Source organism: Amblyomma maculatum, chromosome 1, assembly GCF_055883805.1.
Source record: "Amblyomma maculatum isolate TAMU_Amacu chromosome 1, ASM5588380v1, whole genome shotgun sequence".
In the NCBI taxonomy this organism is placed as follows: Eukaryota; Metazoa; Arthropoda; class Arachnida; order Ixodida; family Ixodidae; genus Amblyomma; species Amblyomma maculatum.
The window spans coordinates 368706384-368720338 of record NC_139344.1 but is presented as its reverse complement, the minus strand read 5'-3'; the positions used below and the strand labels follow the sequence as shown (position 1 = coordinate 368720338).

Below are 13955 nucleotides of genomic sequence, written 5' to 3'. Positions count from 1 at the left end.
TTTTTCTAAACCTCTGGTACCCTTCCCTTTATTCCCCTGACTGCCCACATTGCGGTAAGCGGGTACCGCTCTACCACGTGGTTTGGGCGTGCCAAGCTAAGCCCACTCCCCCACCCCTGCATGGAAGATTGAAAGGACGCCCTGCAGAACCCATGCCTTGAGCGCAAGCAATGGCTGGCTCGCCGCGCTGTTAGTGCAGCCACGGCCAACGGGAACCTGGGCTGCGTTCCACGTGAACAGTTTCGCTCGAGCAAATGTAAACTTTGCCGTACGCTATGTCATAATTCGGAACTACAAGAAATTAAGCGAGTAACACAATTTGGTGGCGATATCATTCCGGTGGCATTCATTCATTCATAAATCTTTATTCGCGGCAACCAGAACTCGACCTAGTACGACTTATTTAGGGTAGATGGCTCTATGTTGTGAATCCGGATAAAACCCCTCCGGACACCCCCAAAAGGCTCATGCGAATCGCGCAGCTTTGTTTAGTCTGCTATGCTGCCGCATGGAGTAAATTAGCTTATAATACTGTTGCTCAAATGATACATTCTGGGCAGAATTACGTTTAAGAAACAAATGTCAAACGTCATACGATAATATGGACCGAACGTGAATCGCGCATTGCAGCAGACGACGGCGCAGCAGGCGATACTGCCTCCAGCTCCGGAGCGTCTACTAGCGACGGTGCCGGTGGCGCACGGTCGTCTGCAACTGTGCACGGTCAGTTTATCGTGTTGTGAACAGTTCCGTAGATTGTCAAAGTTACCGTACTTGCAGTGGAATGTATTGTGCGCTGCAGCAATGTCGAACTGCGTGAAAACCTTGTCGGAATCAGCTACACAACGCTACAATGAAAAGCTGTACATTGGCGGTGTTGTGCACCCGCACTTGCTAGCCTGAAACGCATTGGGAAGTCCTCTGAACTGACGCGGGTGCTCTGCCACCATATTGGGCATGGCAAACATTGTAGTGTATTCGTAGAGAGTAGCTTCACTGTCCAGACATACAAGTCCCTGGAGGCCTACAGTTATATTGAATCAGGTGGGTGCGTGCAAGGTTCGTTTACTTTCTTTTTTCCCGTGGTATCTCGATGGTTCTCATATGTCGTTCTGCGCTTTCAGTGCGGCTTCCCCGTCTTTCTTTTTTTTTCCTTTCCGTACGGCGCAGGCCATCCAGCGTGTGCACGGACGTCGGAATATATCTCAAAATATTTACTTATGACATACGCACCACATTATTTGTATCGCGACTCAACTACATATGCATTCATTTTATTACCGCCTCTACAATTCTAGTACACTCTACCGCCTCTACTTAGCCACGATCAATGTTTGCAGACCGGAATGACGCCGTGCCCGTTATTTTGCGCTTCATTTATCTCAGTTTACAAAATGAACTGTCGACGGCATCATTACTCGTCTCATGCGCCTCGCTAGCACTTGGGATGTTTTTCTTTTTTTTAACTTCTGCCATGAAACATGATGTCGGGGTGTGGCTCGTGGCACAAGACGGTCACAACAATAATAATAATAATAATAATAATAATAATAATAATAATAATAATAATAATAATAATAATAATAATAATAATAATAATAATAATAATAATAATAAACGGCGCTAGGGCGACTCTCCTCCTAGAGCTAGGTGGGGTTTCGTCTGGAAACGCGCCGCACATATTTATTGATAAATAGGCTTTACAGAGATGTCTAGATGCTAAATATTGTTGCATACGTATATTCATGGTCTTGAAAGAATGCATCAGCTCTTAACGACTGCTTTCGCCTTCTTTCAGTCAGCTTCTTTGGGAACCGTTTTTTACATATATATGCTGTATGGGCCGCGCTACCGCAATGTATTTCTAACTCAGATTCTTGATAACGAGGGGTTTTAAAAGTAAATTGCCTCCGCAGTGAAGCAGCATACTTTGTCACACACTTCTTCAAAGCGCTGCGCCAACATTTATCGACCGGCCACCACTTCTGGTGCTCCGCGAAACGAGAAAAGTGTTGCGGCTTCGCATTTCGCACCCCCATACGTTTCGTGGCGTTTCAAAAATACTTCGCCTCGGTAATGAGATTTCATACTTTTTCATACTTTCACGATCTGTTCTAGGATGTTAATGGTAGCTCTGCGACGAATAACATCATAGGTGCCCCGTGAAATGAGAAAACCGCATTGAAATCTTTCGGTTCCATGTACTCCTATGGGCGCTAACCCTACTTTTCACCTCCAGCCGGCCAAGCCTGGCGACAGAACCGCCACCGCATCTTGCTTATGTCACAGATCGGTGTTGGTTTATATATATAGGAACACGTCGTTGGTTGACGTTCGGCTTGTCGACTTTCGGTTGTGCGCGGGTTTCCTTCCTCCCGCACATTCGTCCGCCGGGTGCACTGCTTTCCTTCCTTCTCATCTTTGTTCTCTGCCAAAATTTCAAAGGCAGTAGGACTGCTTCAGTGTAGAAATGCGAAATCATAGCATTTGTTGCCCCTAGCTAATATGTGCTGATGATCCTGAATTACGTACGTGACATTTTCTTGCATGACTCAAGTGTGAAGTCGCCACCTTTTTGCAAGTCATCCTGATTCACGTAAAACGGTGACTTGACGTCATCACTGTTGCAAGTCATTCCAAATCACTTGTTTGTCAAGTATGTCTTACCAAGATACTTTGTTGGGCGAGTTGGTACTTATTCATTATTAATATAAACAGCGCGAACACGAAGACAAGGGACAAGAAACAAGAAAGCCACAGTACATGCGCTGACTTATATTAATAATGAATTGTCAAGTATGTGTCTCCAGCATGATGGCACCATATTTTGCAAGTGATCCCGAGTCAAGTGATACTTCGTTCTTGTGTGACCACTCACTTTTGGCAAGTCATCCCGAGTCACCTGGCATTTCTTTGTTAGTGACTCCAGTGTGATGCCATAAATTTAGCAAGTCATCCTGAGTCATGTGACACTTCTTTGCCAATGACTCTGGCGATGTCGTTACTTTTTGCAAGGTATTCTGAATTACAAGCCACAATTCTTATCATAAGAGTGATGACATCCGTGATTAGTACAAGTTATACATATAACACACATGATACTGTATAGACCATTTTTCACCTTTGTTTTTGTGCCTCATGATATCGCATGACTATATAGTCATGATTACACAACTTGTTATAATGTCATATGAGTGAACATCACACTACGTATATGGCTTAGCATTTCCCTAGTATTGATGATATACAACTGAGGAGAGACGACATACACCTCTGTACGACACATGACCTTTTGGGACCACGATTTCTGGCAACACATTCTGCAAACAGCTTCCATTGACAGCTTTTAATTCTCGTGAAACATATGGTTTTCACCTTAATAATGAACACAAAGTTCAAAGCATGACTGCCACTGACAGAAAGATGTGGCAGAAATTTTGTGCGTAACAGCACTGATCTCGCTTACATACACTCAACGGTATGTAGCTACCAAGAATCTCATGCAGCAAAATGTGCAGATGACTTTTGCAGCTACCAGAATTGCGGCCATTATGGCTGCAGTGAATGGCAGCCTCTGGTGGCCCATCATTTACTATAACATCACTATATTAGTAATAGTTCCAAAAACCATCCCTATACGTTGTCTAATTGGCAAGTGGATTTTAAAAAGGATGGTTCTTTAATAACAATAAATCACTGGCTTCATTATAATAAGTTACATTTTAGATTAATGCTCAGAAAACATTTGTTCTACACGTTGAATACAGCAACTTATGATCTCATTTCCGGTCCCTTAATTAGTTCGTCAGCATACAGGCAGTTGCTGCAGATCGGGCGATACCTGGTATATCATCGGCCAACGATGACTGTGCGAAAAGGTCTCATGCATGCTGATGCATGTCAAGTGTAGCTATCTGTACTAAGCCAGTGTTTAGCCCCTTCGAAAACTATCGGGCTCCATTCTGTTTGAATTCCGAGTAATCCAAACACAATTTTGTTTCCATTTGGGCTCAATTTTACGAGATTCAAGTGTTTGTATGCATATAAAAGAAAGCAAATTCTTTTACAAACAGGAAAGATATGCATAAAAAAATTGGGGAACGTTTATTTATGAAGAACAAATGCCTGTACATTTTGATTCATAGAAATAAGACTGTTTTTGTTTTAAATTCATCTGTCAGAGATTCAATTGCCAGAATGTTTCTGAGTAACCTACATAGCCAGTCTTAAAAACAACATGTAAAGAAGCTGCTGTGGAACACCATATGTGTCAGGTTCAAACTACTGCTGTTAAATTCCAACTTCTCTTCAGCAAAAGTTGATAATCTGTTATAAGGTGTCAAAAGCATCAAAGCCGTCAACAGTAAAGCATTTTACCTTAGGCTAGGTATTGCAGCAGCCCTTGACAAGGGTGCAAAATTAAAATAGTGCTTCCAGTTCAGTGGACACAGCATATTATAGAAATTGCAAGATTAATCTGTCTAAAATTACTACATGACAGAAAATAACTGCAACACATTACGGCAGTGCGTTTTTCTAACAACCTCACAAAAATGAAAATCAGCCCACCCATCTAGCAGTCTAGGTAAGGTGCAAAAAATATTTAATATTAACCACAAATAGTTGCGTTCCTACAATATCTATCACTAAATTTAAGATTAACCAGCACACTATCCGATTACTCCATTACCGGCATGATAACAAAGCATTCCAATTCTCATTCTTGCATAATACAAGCTTCCCCTGAAGCAGAGGTAGTGGGTGTGGTCGTGAAACTTGGTTTAGATTGTGCAGTCTGTGTATTAGCATTTGCATCTTGAAGCTTCCGTATCACCCTCCACTTGAAGGCCTTTCTGCAAGCCGTGAGGCGCTGAATGAAGACGCTCTGTGATTTAAAAGAGAAAAAGAAACAGGGTAAACCAAGTCAACTGCTTTACTTTTGTTTTTTAGATCAACTATCATGTCAAAACGGGGCAATGAAGATGCATGCCGCATGCCGCATACAGCGAAAGTGCTAAAGTTGTGCAATTACAGTAAATTTTAAAGAGAAATGCTAAGCCCTGATTTACTATTTCTGGATATTGGAACAACTTTCAACATGGGAAATCAGTTATTAGCAGATTCGGAAGCAAATAACCATTTCCTTGGAAATTGAAAACATTTACTCTCTGCTGTTGCCTGCACATTGATACGGATTATAACAAGTGCAATGACCAGATATAAAACCCTTTTAAAGATAGTTTTATGCACCAACCATTAGGTTCATTATCATCACGACCGTATGAGTAATGCGAGGTACCCCTGCACCGTGCAACGTGTGGACGTTAGTGAACCAAATGTGGTTGAAATGTATCTCAGGCCCTCCACTACAGCATCCCTGATAGTCTGAGGCTTCAGGAAGTTAAATTCTATAAGCCAAACAAATGATAAAGCATGCAAGACAGAAGCGCATATATCTGGCTTCCAGTTACATCGCCAACAATAAAACTATAGATGGTGAGTTTATTCAAAATGCTGCAATGATGAATAAAAACACAATTTTCACAAGCAAAAAAAAAAAAGAGAGGTGCTATATATTTCTGTGTACAAGTCAGCATTGGAAAAGTCTACCATCAATCGACAGCAACACAGCAACAGCTTGCCTACCAGCTCCCCCCCCCCCCCCCCCCCCCCCCCCCCCCCCCCCCCTCCCAGAAAAAAAAAACCCTGAAAGTGACTAGAACTTCCTGTTTTTGCTTCATTTGTAGCATTAAAGGCTGATGTACGTAAAAAATTACAACAGAAATCTGCCATAAAGCTTTGCTATGTGTTTTGCCGCGAGTGACATGATGGAGCCGCCTTGAATGCTAGCCTTAGTTTTCTGTTTCTTAGAAAACGACATCTAATTTTCACAGCCACATGCATATTCTTTCTTTCTGCTTTTGCAGATTTTGTAACTGGTTGTCAAATTGCTTGTGGGCCCTATCATGTTGGCTCATTCTGCTGCATTCTGCTCACTGCTGCATTCAAGGATACGGGATCATATTCCAGCTACAGCGGCCACTTTCTAATGGTGATAAAAAAGGTGTCGGTGTGCTTTGAGATGCCAGTGCACATTAAAGAACCCCAGGTGATCAAACTTTTATGTCATTCACTGCTAAAAAAATGTGAACAGAGGCAAAAAAAGGTAAAAAAAAAACTCAGCTTTACTGAGAATAAAATTGAACAGATTGCCTCAAGGGTCTCCATAACACTCTAACAGACTTCGATGAAGCATGCTCATCATAAGCTTCAGGTAACTTTTTTTATATTTATGACAGGTCCAGCATGTGATGCACTTTACAGCACTCTACATCCAGTTTAAGGCGAGTAGGGCTTCTACACTGGTGTTTTTAACCCCTTCTAACGGCTTTGCCCAATGCATTAGTTTTGACAACCCAAAACAAGAGAATTCGATTAAAAATCTGCTATATCACTGTTTAGTGGGGGTGTGTGAAAACGGAATAGGAACTCTCAAATCAAATATAAAATCGAATCAAGGGAGAAATCAAAATATCAAATCGAGTATCGAATAATTCTAATATCTAACCTTGTTCAGCAGAGGTAAACATACGCAGTACCTTCATTCGGCTTTCAAGCAATCATGAAAAATGTTCAAATTATTGAATGACCCTAAAAAACTGACAAGAACCGTTTGCTTCATAGCAGTTTTAGCTAAGGAATGCTTGGAATTTGAATGCATATACATTTGAGACGAAAGCTAAGTGACACCACCATATCTAATGATTTTGTCAAGTATTTTGCTTTGCGCACACTTATCAGGAATGTCAACCAGAATTGCTAATGCCCTTGCGGCTCTTTTTGCCATGCGGCGCAGTAGCAGCAATGCTTCTTCGCAAATGGCCCCGTCGCGTTTTGAAGACGTTTCACCGCACACACTGTGCAGTGACAAACGTGCAATGAAGCATCCTGAAATCACGATGGGTCAGCGTACTTGAAGCGCAGAGAAAGCATATGGATGCCATAAAGGGAAACATGTGTAGGTGTTAGAACGGTGTCACGTCCTTCCATATTATAACTAAGAGGCCAGTGACTCGCAAAGCTGTCCAGAACGGCAGAAATATGAAGAAAAGAAAAAGAAGTAAAAGAAGAACAAAAAGAGGAAGAAGTAAAAGAAGAGGTAGAAGAAGACAGATAACTCGGTAGTTGATAGAGGCGAATGACAACAGTGAGTTGCTAGGACAAAAAGTTTGTTCGAATGTTGTGACGGCGGCACATTAAATCCAGGTGTCTGCAAAAAATTTGCTGCAACACTCACAGTTTTCACCCTATCACTAGGTTCAAGCCATGCTTAAACCCCACCTTTTTTTTCTTCCCACTCACCCAGCGGTTCCTTTTCCGATTGTATATTCTGGTGCCTGGCTTGGCGTGTTCCCAGGCCATGGCGGGATACCGTGTGGCCAAGGACCGGCCCAATGCACAATATGCCCATCGCATGGCCGATGGGTTCTTGTGCTGGATCAACTTGTGATCGCTGCACATGGAAGTTGGAGAGAGCATCGCTACAAAACACTTTTTGGCTCACCCACACTTGACCAAAAATATGTACTGTTCATTAAATGGAAGCCAGAAGACTTCATAAGAACATGCGTTGAAATTGATATTGGATGTGTTTTTTTCTCTTCGTAAACATTTCATGCACAAACTGGAGATACATATTGCCATGTGTGCAACAGCAGCCGCTGGGCAGCTGCTCTTCGAGAGTCTCGTGCACCGACGTGAAGAAGCGGAAGTTCCCTCATGATGTTAGATGCTAAGAGGCTGAAGTTTGGTAGGGACCGTCTCTCAGTCCTCTTGGCGTGCTCTCTGGTGCCTTGTATACCCCATTAAACCTTTCTCGTTACGAGCCCAAACTGTTATGTGACAATACAAACAGTCCCAATTACCAGAAAAATATGCGATTACAAGCTCAACCCACTACTCTGGCTGACATCCGAGAATGGGCATGACTACTTATTATGTTGAAGTTGGTGCCTGTGTCAACAACTGGAGCACCAGCAGATGACACGCACTTTGCTGCATTGCATTTGTGGTTGTCCAGACAACATATCTCATGACTGTGGACTTTTCTTAATTTCTAGTTACTTGCATCACCTCATTCAATATAAAAGCAGGATGGTTTCAATACTAATGTACACACAAGCAAAAATTAATCACATAAAGCATGGAAAAAAACATATTTCATAACACTGAGAAGTGCCAGGATGACTGGCATGCGTGCATTTTTTATAGCCTTTGTGTACCATTACAGGATAAAATAAAGGGCATGTAAGAAAGAAGCCAATGGCCCTACAAAGGGAACCTGAAAACACCAGGTAACAGCTCGGTCGATGTAGGAAAGATGGGATGCGAGACATGTCTTAATCTGTTTTTAATTTTCTGTTTTGCTCTAGAGCTTTTCATTGGCTTTACATTATCTGAATGTGCACAATTCCAGTTAACACAGTAGTATTACATGCTCCTGTCATTTTAAATTATTATCATAGCAACAAAACAAATATATGCAATTGCTTCTATTGCAACATTTACCTAATCTATAGCTCACTACACAATATGTAGCCTCAATACCTTGTTTTGCTAATTTATTTCTTCTAAATGTTTTGCACTGGCCTGAGTGTAATTGCTTGCATATTGTACATTGCTTGCATTTGCATAGTGATTAGGTCTGCTGTCCAGCCAAGCTGCCATGAGACAGCTTTTTCTGCAGCTCATTCATGCATTTATGTATATATGGCAAGCATATTTACATTTGCATATGATAGTGTAAAAATAAGATTATGTTACAGACTTATATCATAACCTATCACAAGTCTTTTATGGCTGCGCTTCTGCGCTTTTTATAGCACGAATGTGCATATTCGAGCCCGCTGCAGAAGCTGAATTTTGATGAACGAAAAACAGAAAAAAATTAGTTGTGGTTTAACTCTGGTTAATCCTAGTAGTTCAAGGTCAAACGTGGCGCTTCCCGGGACGACGCGACGAGTCGAAACCTGGTGCAGTATTGCTATCGCAATAAAATACCCATGCACCAAGACACTGTGTACTTTGCGCAAGCTTCCTTTGGTGGTGGCGCCATCTGTGAGCAATGACTGACAGTACTGTGCTGGACTCGAGTCAAGCTGACTTAACCGAGAGCTCCAGTACATGAATTGTAGACAAGATCTAATAGTATAGCTATCATAGAAGTTATCCAGCCAAAGCACTGTTTTTAATGGTTGAAAAGTTTGTGTCCTCCCAGCAGCGACACACTGCACCACTAGCTTTCTTGTGGAAAACACTGAGAGACGACGCCACGGCAGCAGATGTCTGCTCAGCACCGAATGCCAGGATCATATGAGGAGCTTCATAACTCAAGCCTGTACTGCCTGCGTTCCTACTCCGCCTGCAGACATTAGCAAAGTTCGTGTGGAACCAAAATAAACAAACAAATGGAGCCAGTCACAGTTTATTCTAGGTGTTTCACACCAGACACAACAGGGAAAGCAGCTGGTGGAAGTATAGAAGCAGGGAGCTGCAACAATGACATCACTAGCCAGTTTTTAAACCCTCTCTGTTCGCTGCCTCAGCCACACTCTGCATGATTTGGACAAGGAACTCCTAACTAGCAATTATGTCATTCCAAATAAGATAATTAACAAAAAATTTTATATTTATGAATTGCTAGATATGTATGCTCAAAGGCATTTGGCTTTAAAAATTCAAAAGACACTTCACTTTTCAGTGAGGCATAATACCAAAGAGAAAAGGCCGGTGCGAGTGAGTCGGCTTGGTAAATATCTTGCTCTGGCCGCTGCTCAGATCCAAGGGATCCAGGTTGACGGCTGAGGGGGAGGACATGGTTGGGACAGAGCTTCACCTCGGATCCTCACCAACCTTTTGACGGGTGCAATAAATGTTATTTCTCTCTCTCTCTCTCCCCGTGTGAAGTAAATTAAACTAGCTAGCCCGCTACTGAATAAAAAAAAACAGATTGTAAAGTGTAATATGAGGCAAGTCAGTTAACCAAATTTAAGCAGTAATTTTCAAGAGATTAGAAATAGACGGTAGCATAGCCATAACGAGCCTCCATATGCTACGTCTTGAAGACTGAGCAAGAGCAGATGATAGTAGCGCCTACTGCGGTGCCATACTCACTTCAGGAACTGGATGATTTCATCTCGCAGCTTGCATGACAGGGCCCTGTGCCTGTACGCTGACATAGGGGCACCATGCAAGAGAGGCTGAACAACTGATGAAAGATTCGGGAACAGGCCATTTGGAGACCAAGTTCGGAGATTCGCCTGTTCAAGGCAAATAACCGTCACAAAAATGTTACACTGAGTCTGAGTGTATGTCTTTTACATAGTTCCCGTGGAAGATGACAGGCATTTTGAAATGATGTTCACGTATGGGCTACGTCCACATGGCACCAAAAAAATAATTTGCTCCCTTAACAATCGTCATATTCAGTTGTATGCATGCAGAACGTCATCTGATCCGAATCAAAATTTGAAAGCTTTCAATGACAAAAAATAGCTCAAGCATGTTGCAAAAATATTTAGAATGTGTGCTGTTTTTAGAGAATGGAAAAAAATGTCTGCAAGGGGGAGGTTGCGTGAAAAAAGATAACTCTGGTAAGTGTGCTCACTGATGAAAATAGGGCGACGTGGACAGAGACTAGGTTGGCCGGCGTGACGTAAGGTTGGGCCTTGTGCTAAGTTACACTGATGATGCTTCATATTCGGTCAGACTACAGGATTGCAAAGCATCCAACAAGGAAGGCACCAACAACAAATTAAGCACAGCAAGAAGCATAAACTTACAACTGTTTGCAGACTGGAAAGTGCGATAATAATTGGAAAAACAAAACAAATGAGAAAAAAAATTATTGAGGTTTTAGCCATGATTCAGACAAAGGAAGGCAACTGTGTCTGCGCACCATCCATTTAGCTTTCAAGAAAATAATTTCTGGAGGGAGACAAATCAGACTAGCCTTTTGAACACATTTGAATCCAAGTCACATTTTGTTTTGCTTCATTGTGTAGTCCTAAAATCAAAGCTGTAAACACTGCATACTTCCTAACATAATATTTCTGTGATATGAACATCCAATACTTTTTGCCGTTGGACTGCGACTGGCCAAATGACTAGCAGCAATTCTTAAATAAATATGATGACGTTTTTAACAGTAGGTTAAGTTAAAGGTCTAACTGACTATAGTAGTGTCTGCTTCACAGAAGACAAATTTGCACAGAAAATTGGAGAATAAAGCTGTTAGGTAACTTAAATACTATGTCACAGGAAATTGAGTGGTCTATCAAACCAAAGAAGAAAAGACATGCAAGTGACTGAATACACAATGATAGCACAAACTTGCAGACAATATGCGAGGCACTGTCCTCTGCAGTAGTACACAAGGCTCGAAAATATCTCAAGCAAAACCTGGCAGACTGAAAGAAAAAGTTCCTCTCCATCCCTTTTGAGGTCTTTTTTGGCATTAATTTTCAAGCAGATACATAGTCAAGGTGAGCCAAAATTTTTAAAAATTAGCTTTTTTGAAATTTAGAGGTGGCTTTGCCAGTGTCACAATACAAGTGTTGGCTGTCATCAAAAAACGGCTTAGATATGCTAATTAGCTGGTTAACCAAGTTCTAGATGTTTACTTTTCAACTGCTACACTTTCTGACGTCGGCTAATGTTAGTATTGGAGCACTACAAAGCCACGTCGATGCTCTCAAAAAGCCTACTCCTAAAAATTCTGGTTCCCCTTTGCTGAATAACCCCGGTACATTGTGACTATAATGAGCTGGTGCATATAATCTTAATTCAGTTTTGTTCAAATATTTAAGGGAAACGCCCAAGGTGGAGTAGAAGGAAGACCTGATTCGTCCTGATCGAATTTTTCTTTAACTACGAAGTTTCTGAGAAAGCTGTATAGCTTTCCTTTGTAGCCGTATGGCTGTGCTTGGGTGGATGACAATGAGTAATTACTCCCTTATTAATCTACTCCACCTTAGGGGTTTCCCCTAAATATTTGAACAATACTATTTCCACTTCAAGTTATAGATCAATTCGCTCTCGCCCTACCATCTGATCTGCTAGCCGTCCTGGTTAGCTCAGTCTGTAGAGTGACTGCCCCGGAAAGGCGGTGGTGCCGGGTTCGTTCCCCGGATCAGGACGAATTTTTCTTCAACTATGAAGTTTCTGAGAAAGCTGTATAGCTTTCCTTTGTAGCCGTATGGCTGCGCTTGAGTTGATGACAATGAGTAGTTACTCCCTTATTATAATCTGAATTCAGAATGCCACTCGTGTTTTTATGCCATTTGGGATTGTATGCACCTCTCACCTCTACCTATCTTAATAGGCTTCAAAATAACATAGCAAAAATGTAAAAAAGAACAAAAAAATCACCCAAAATTTCTTAATGGACACAAATGCAGAAGACTAAATGACTGCCTTGGGCATCGTAGGAGAGGGCGAGAGTGAATAATAAATGTGACAAGAGAAATGTCTTCAGCACTTTCAGCACTACTTTGGAAACACGAAAAGCAAAAAGAAGCGTTCTTACCGCATCAAGTTTTTCTCTGTATGCTTGTGTTTCCATATCAGGTGTCAGCTCTGTGTCAACACCTGAAAAAATGCAGAAAGAATGTAACTTCGTTATGGCAAGGTGATGTGGCCCACCAATAAGCCCATGACAACACAACTTTACCTGGCTTATCTTTGAACATCATATCTGCTAGATAGAAAATACCTCAGCTTAAGTTAGGTTGGAGCCTATGGTCACACTGCTGTTTCACCTATCAGTATACATCCATTTCCTTTCTCAAGAAGACAGGCAATTGACAAATGACTTTAGCCAACACTGTGACAGACATCATATAAATAATCCTGTAACAGTCAACTTAGCCTTTATCAACTTTATGCACTCATCATACTGCAAATAGGCAGGTTTAATGAGAAAATAAGTCATAACAATAATATATAATTGCTTCACAGGAAGGAAAAAGCACAGTATCTGTCACATGTTTCTGTGGACACCTGAACCATGCCATAAAAGTCATCATAAGCTCTTTTGGTAAATTTTCTGTTGAGAAAAAGCATATGTTGTCGGCCTTGCAAGGCCTGGAGCTTGGAGAATTACCATTAGTCACTGAGTCACTGCCATTGGAGAAGCAATCCCTGCCACAGCCAGGGCCAACGAGAAACTCCACTTTTATGCTGTCTAGAACATGTTCTCCAAACAAAATAGAACAGTGCGATAGGTTCAGGAAAAGCTGGCAGGGTCAGCAGTAATCAAGCAGCAGTTAATAGATAGGAGTAAACGTTGTGATTTTATGAGCTGTTAAAAACCTGTACAAGCTACAGTTTCCCAATATAAATTGCAAGATCAGGTGGAAAGGATTACAAAATATGAGCACGAACAACCTTCTTAGCCATTTTGATGAACAGGCAGGGACCTAATTTACAAACCATTTTCCATCAAGACTTGCTGCATGCCCTGTTTGATTTCTAGCTGACCAATATTAGGATACTTTCTACAAACTCTGCAGTCACCCATTATACTCTGCACAGTCTAATAAATTTTCAGGACAAGTTACAGTATAACGCTACAAACAGAGAGGTCAGAAATGCATAAAGGATGCAGTGCAAAAGGCATTTCAGAGACTGCCCAGTAACGACACTATTGGTAGGCAACTTGCACATTGTGGGCATAGCGCACAGTAAGATCTATAAGAGAACTGCTTCTATGACACATGCACAGCTTGAAGGGGCAGTAAGCTTAACCTATCATTTCTTTGCATTCAGAAATGACACTGAGAGTGAGTCGAACAGCACACTCAGTTTTTTTTGGCACGAGAAATACAGCTTCAATACAGTATGCTTGCATGTCTAGTGTCTTCAGCATAACTAGTGATGGCATCTGTGATGTCATT

At 41.6% G+C, this 13955-nt stretch overlaps 1 protein-coding gene across 1 annotated transcript; it reads right to left on the bottom strand.

Moving 5' to 3' along the window:
* Positions 1–3635: 3635 nt before the first annotated feature.
* Positions 3636–13638, bottom strand: LOC146208091 (uncharacterized). Its single transcript, XM_084587218.1, has 5 exons — positions 13163–13638; positions 12587–12648; positions 10174–10319; positions 7363–7513; positions 3636–4885 (listed from the first exon to the last, which is right to left on the bottom strand). The coding sequence occupies exons 2-5, from the start codon at positions 12620–12622 to the stop codon at positions 4718–4720; spliced, it is 501 nt and encodes a 166-aa protein (XP_084443344.1). The 5' UTR covers positions 12623–12648; positions 13163–13638; the 3' UTR covers positions 3636–4717.
* Between the last annotated feature and the right edge of the window lie 317 nt (positions 13639–13955).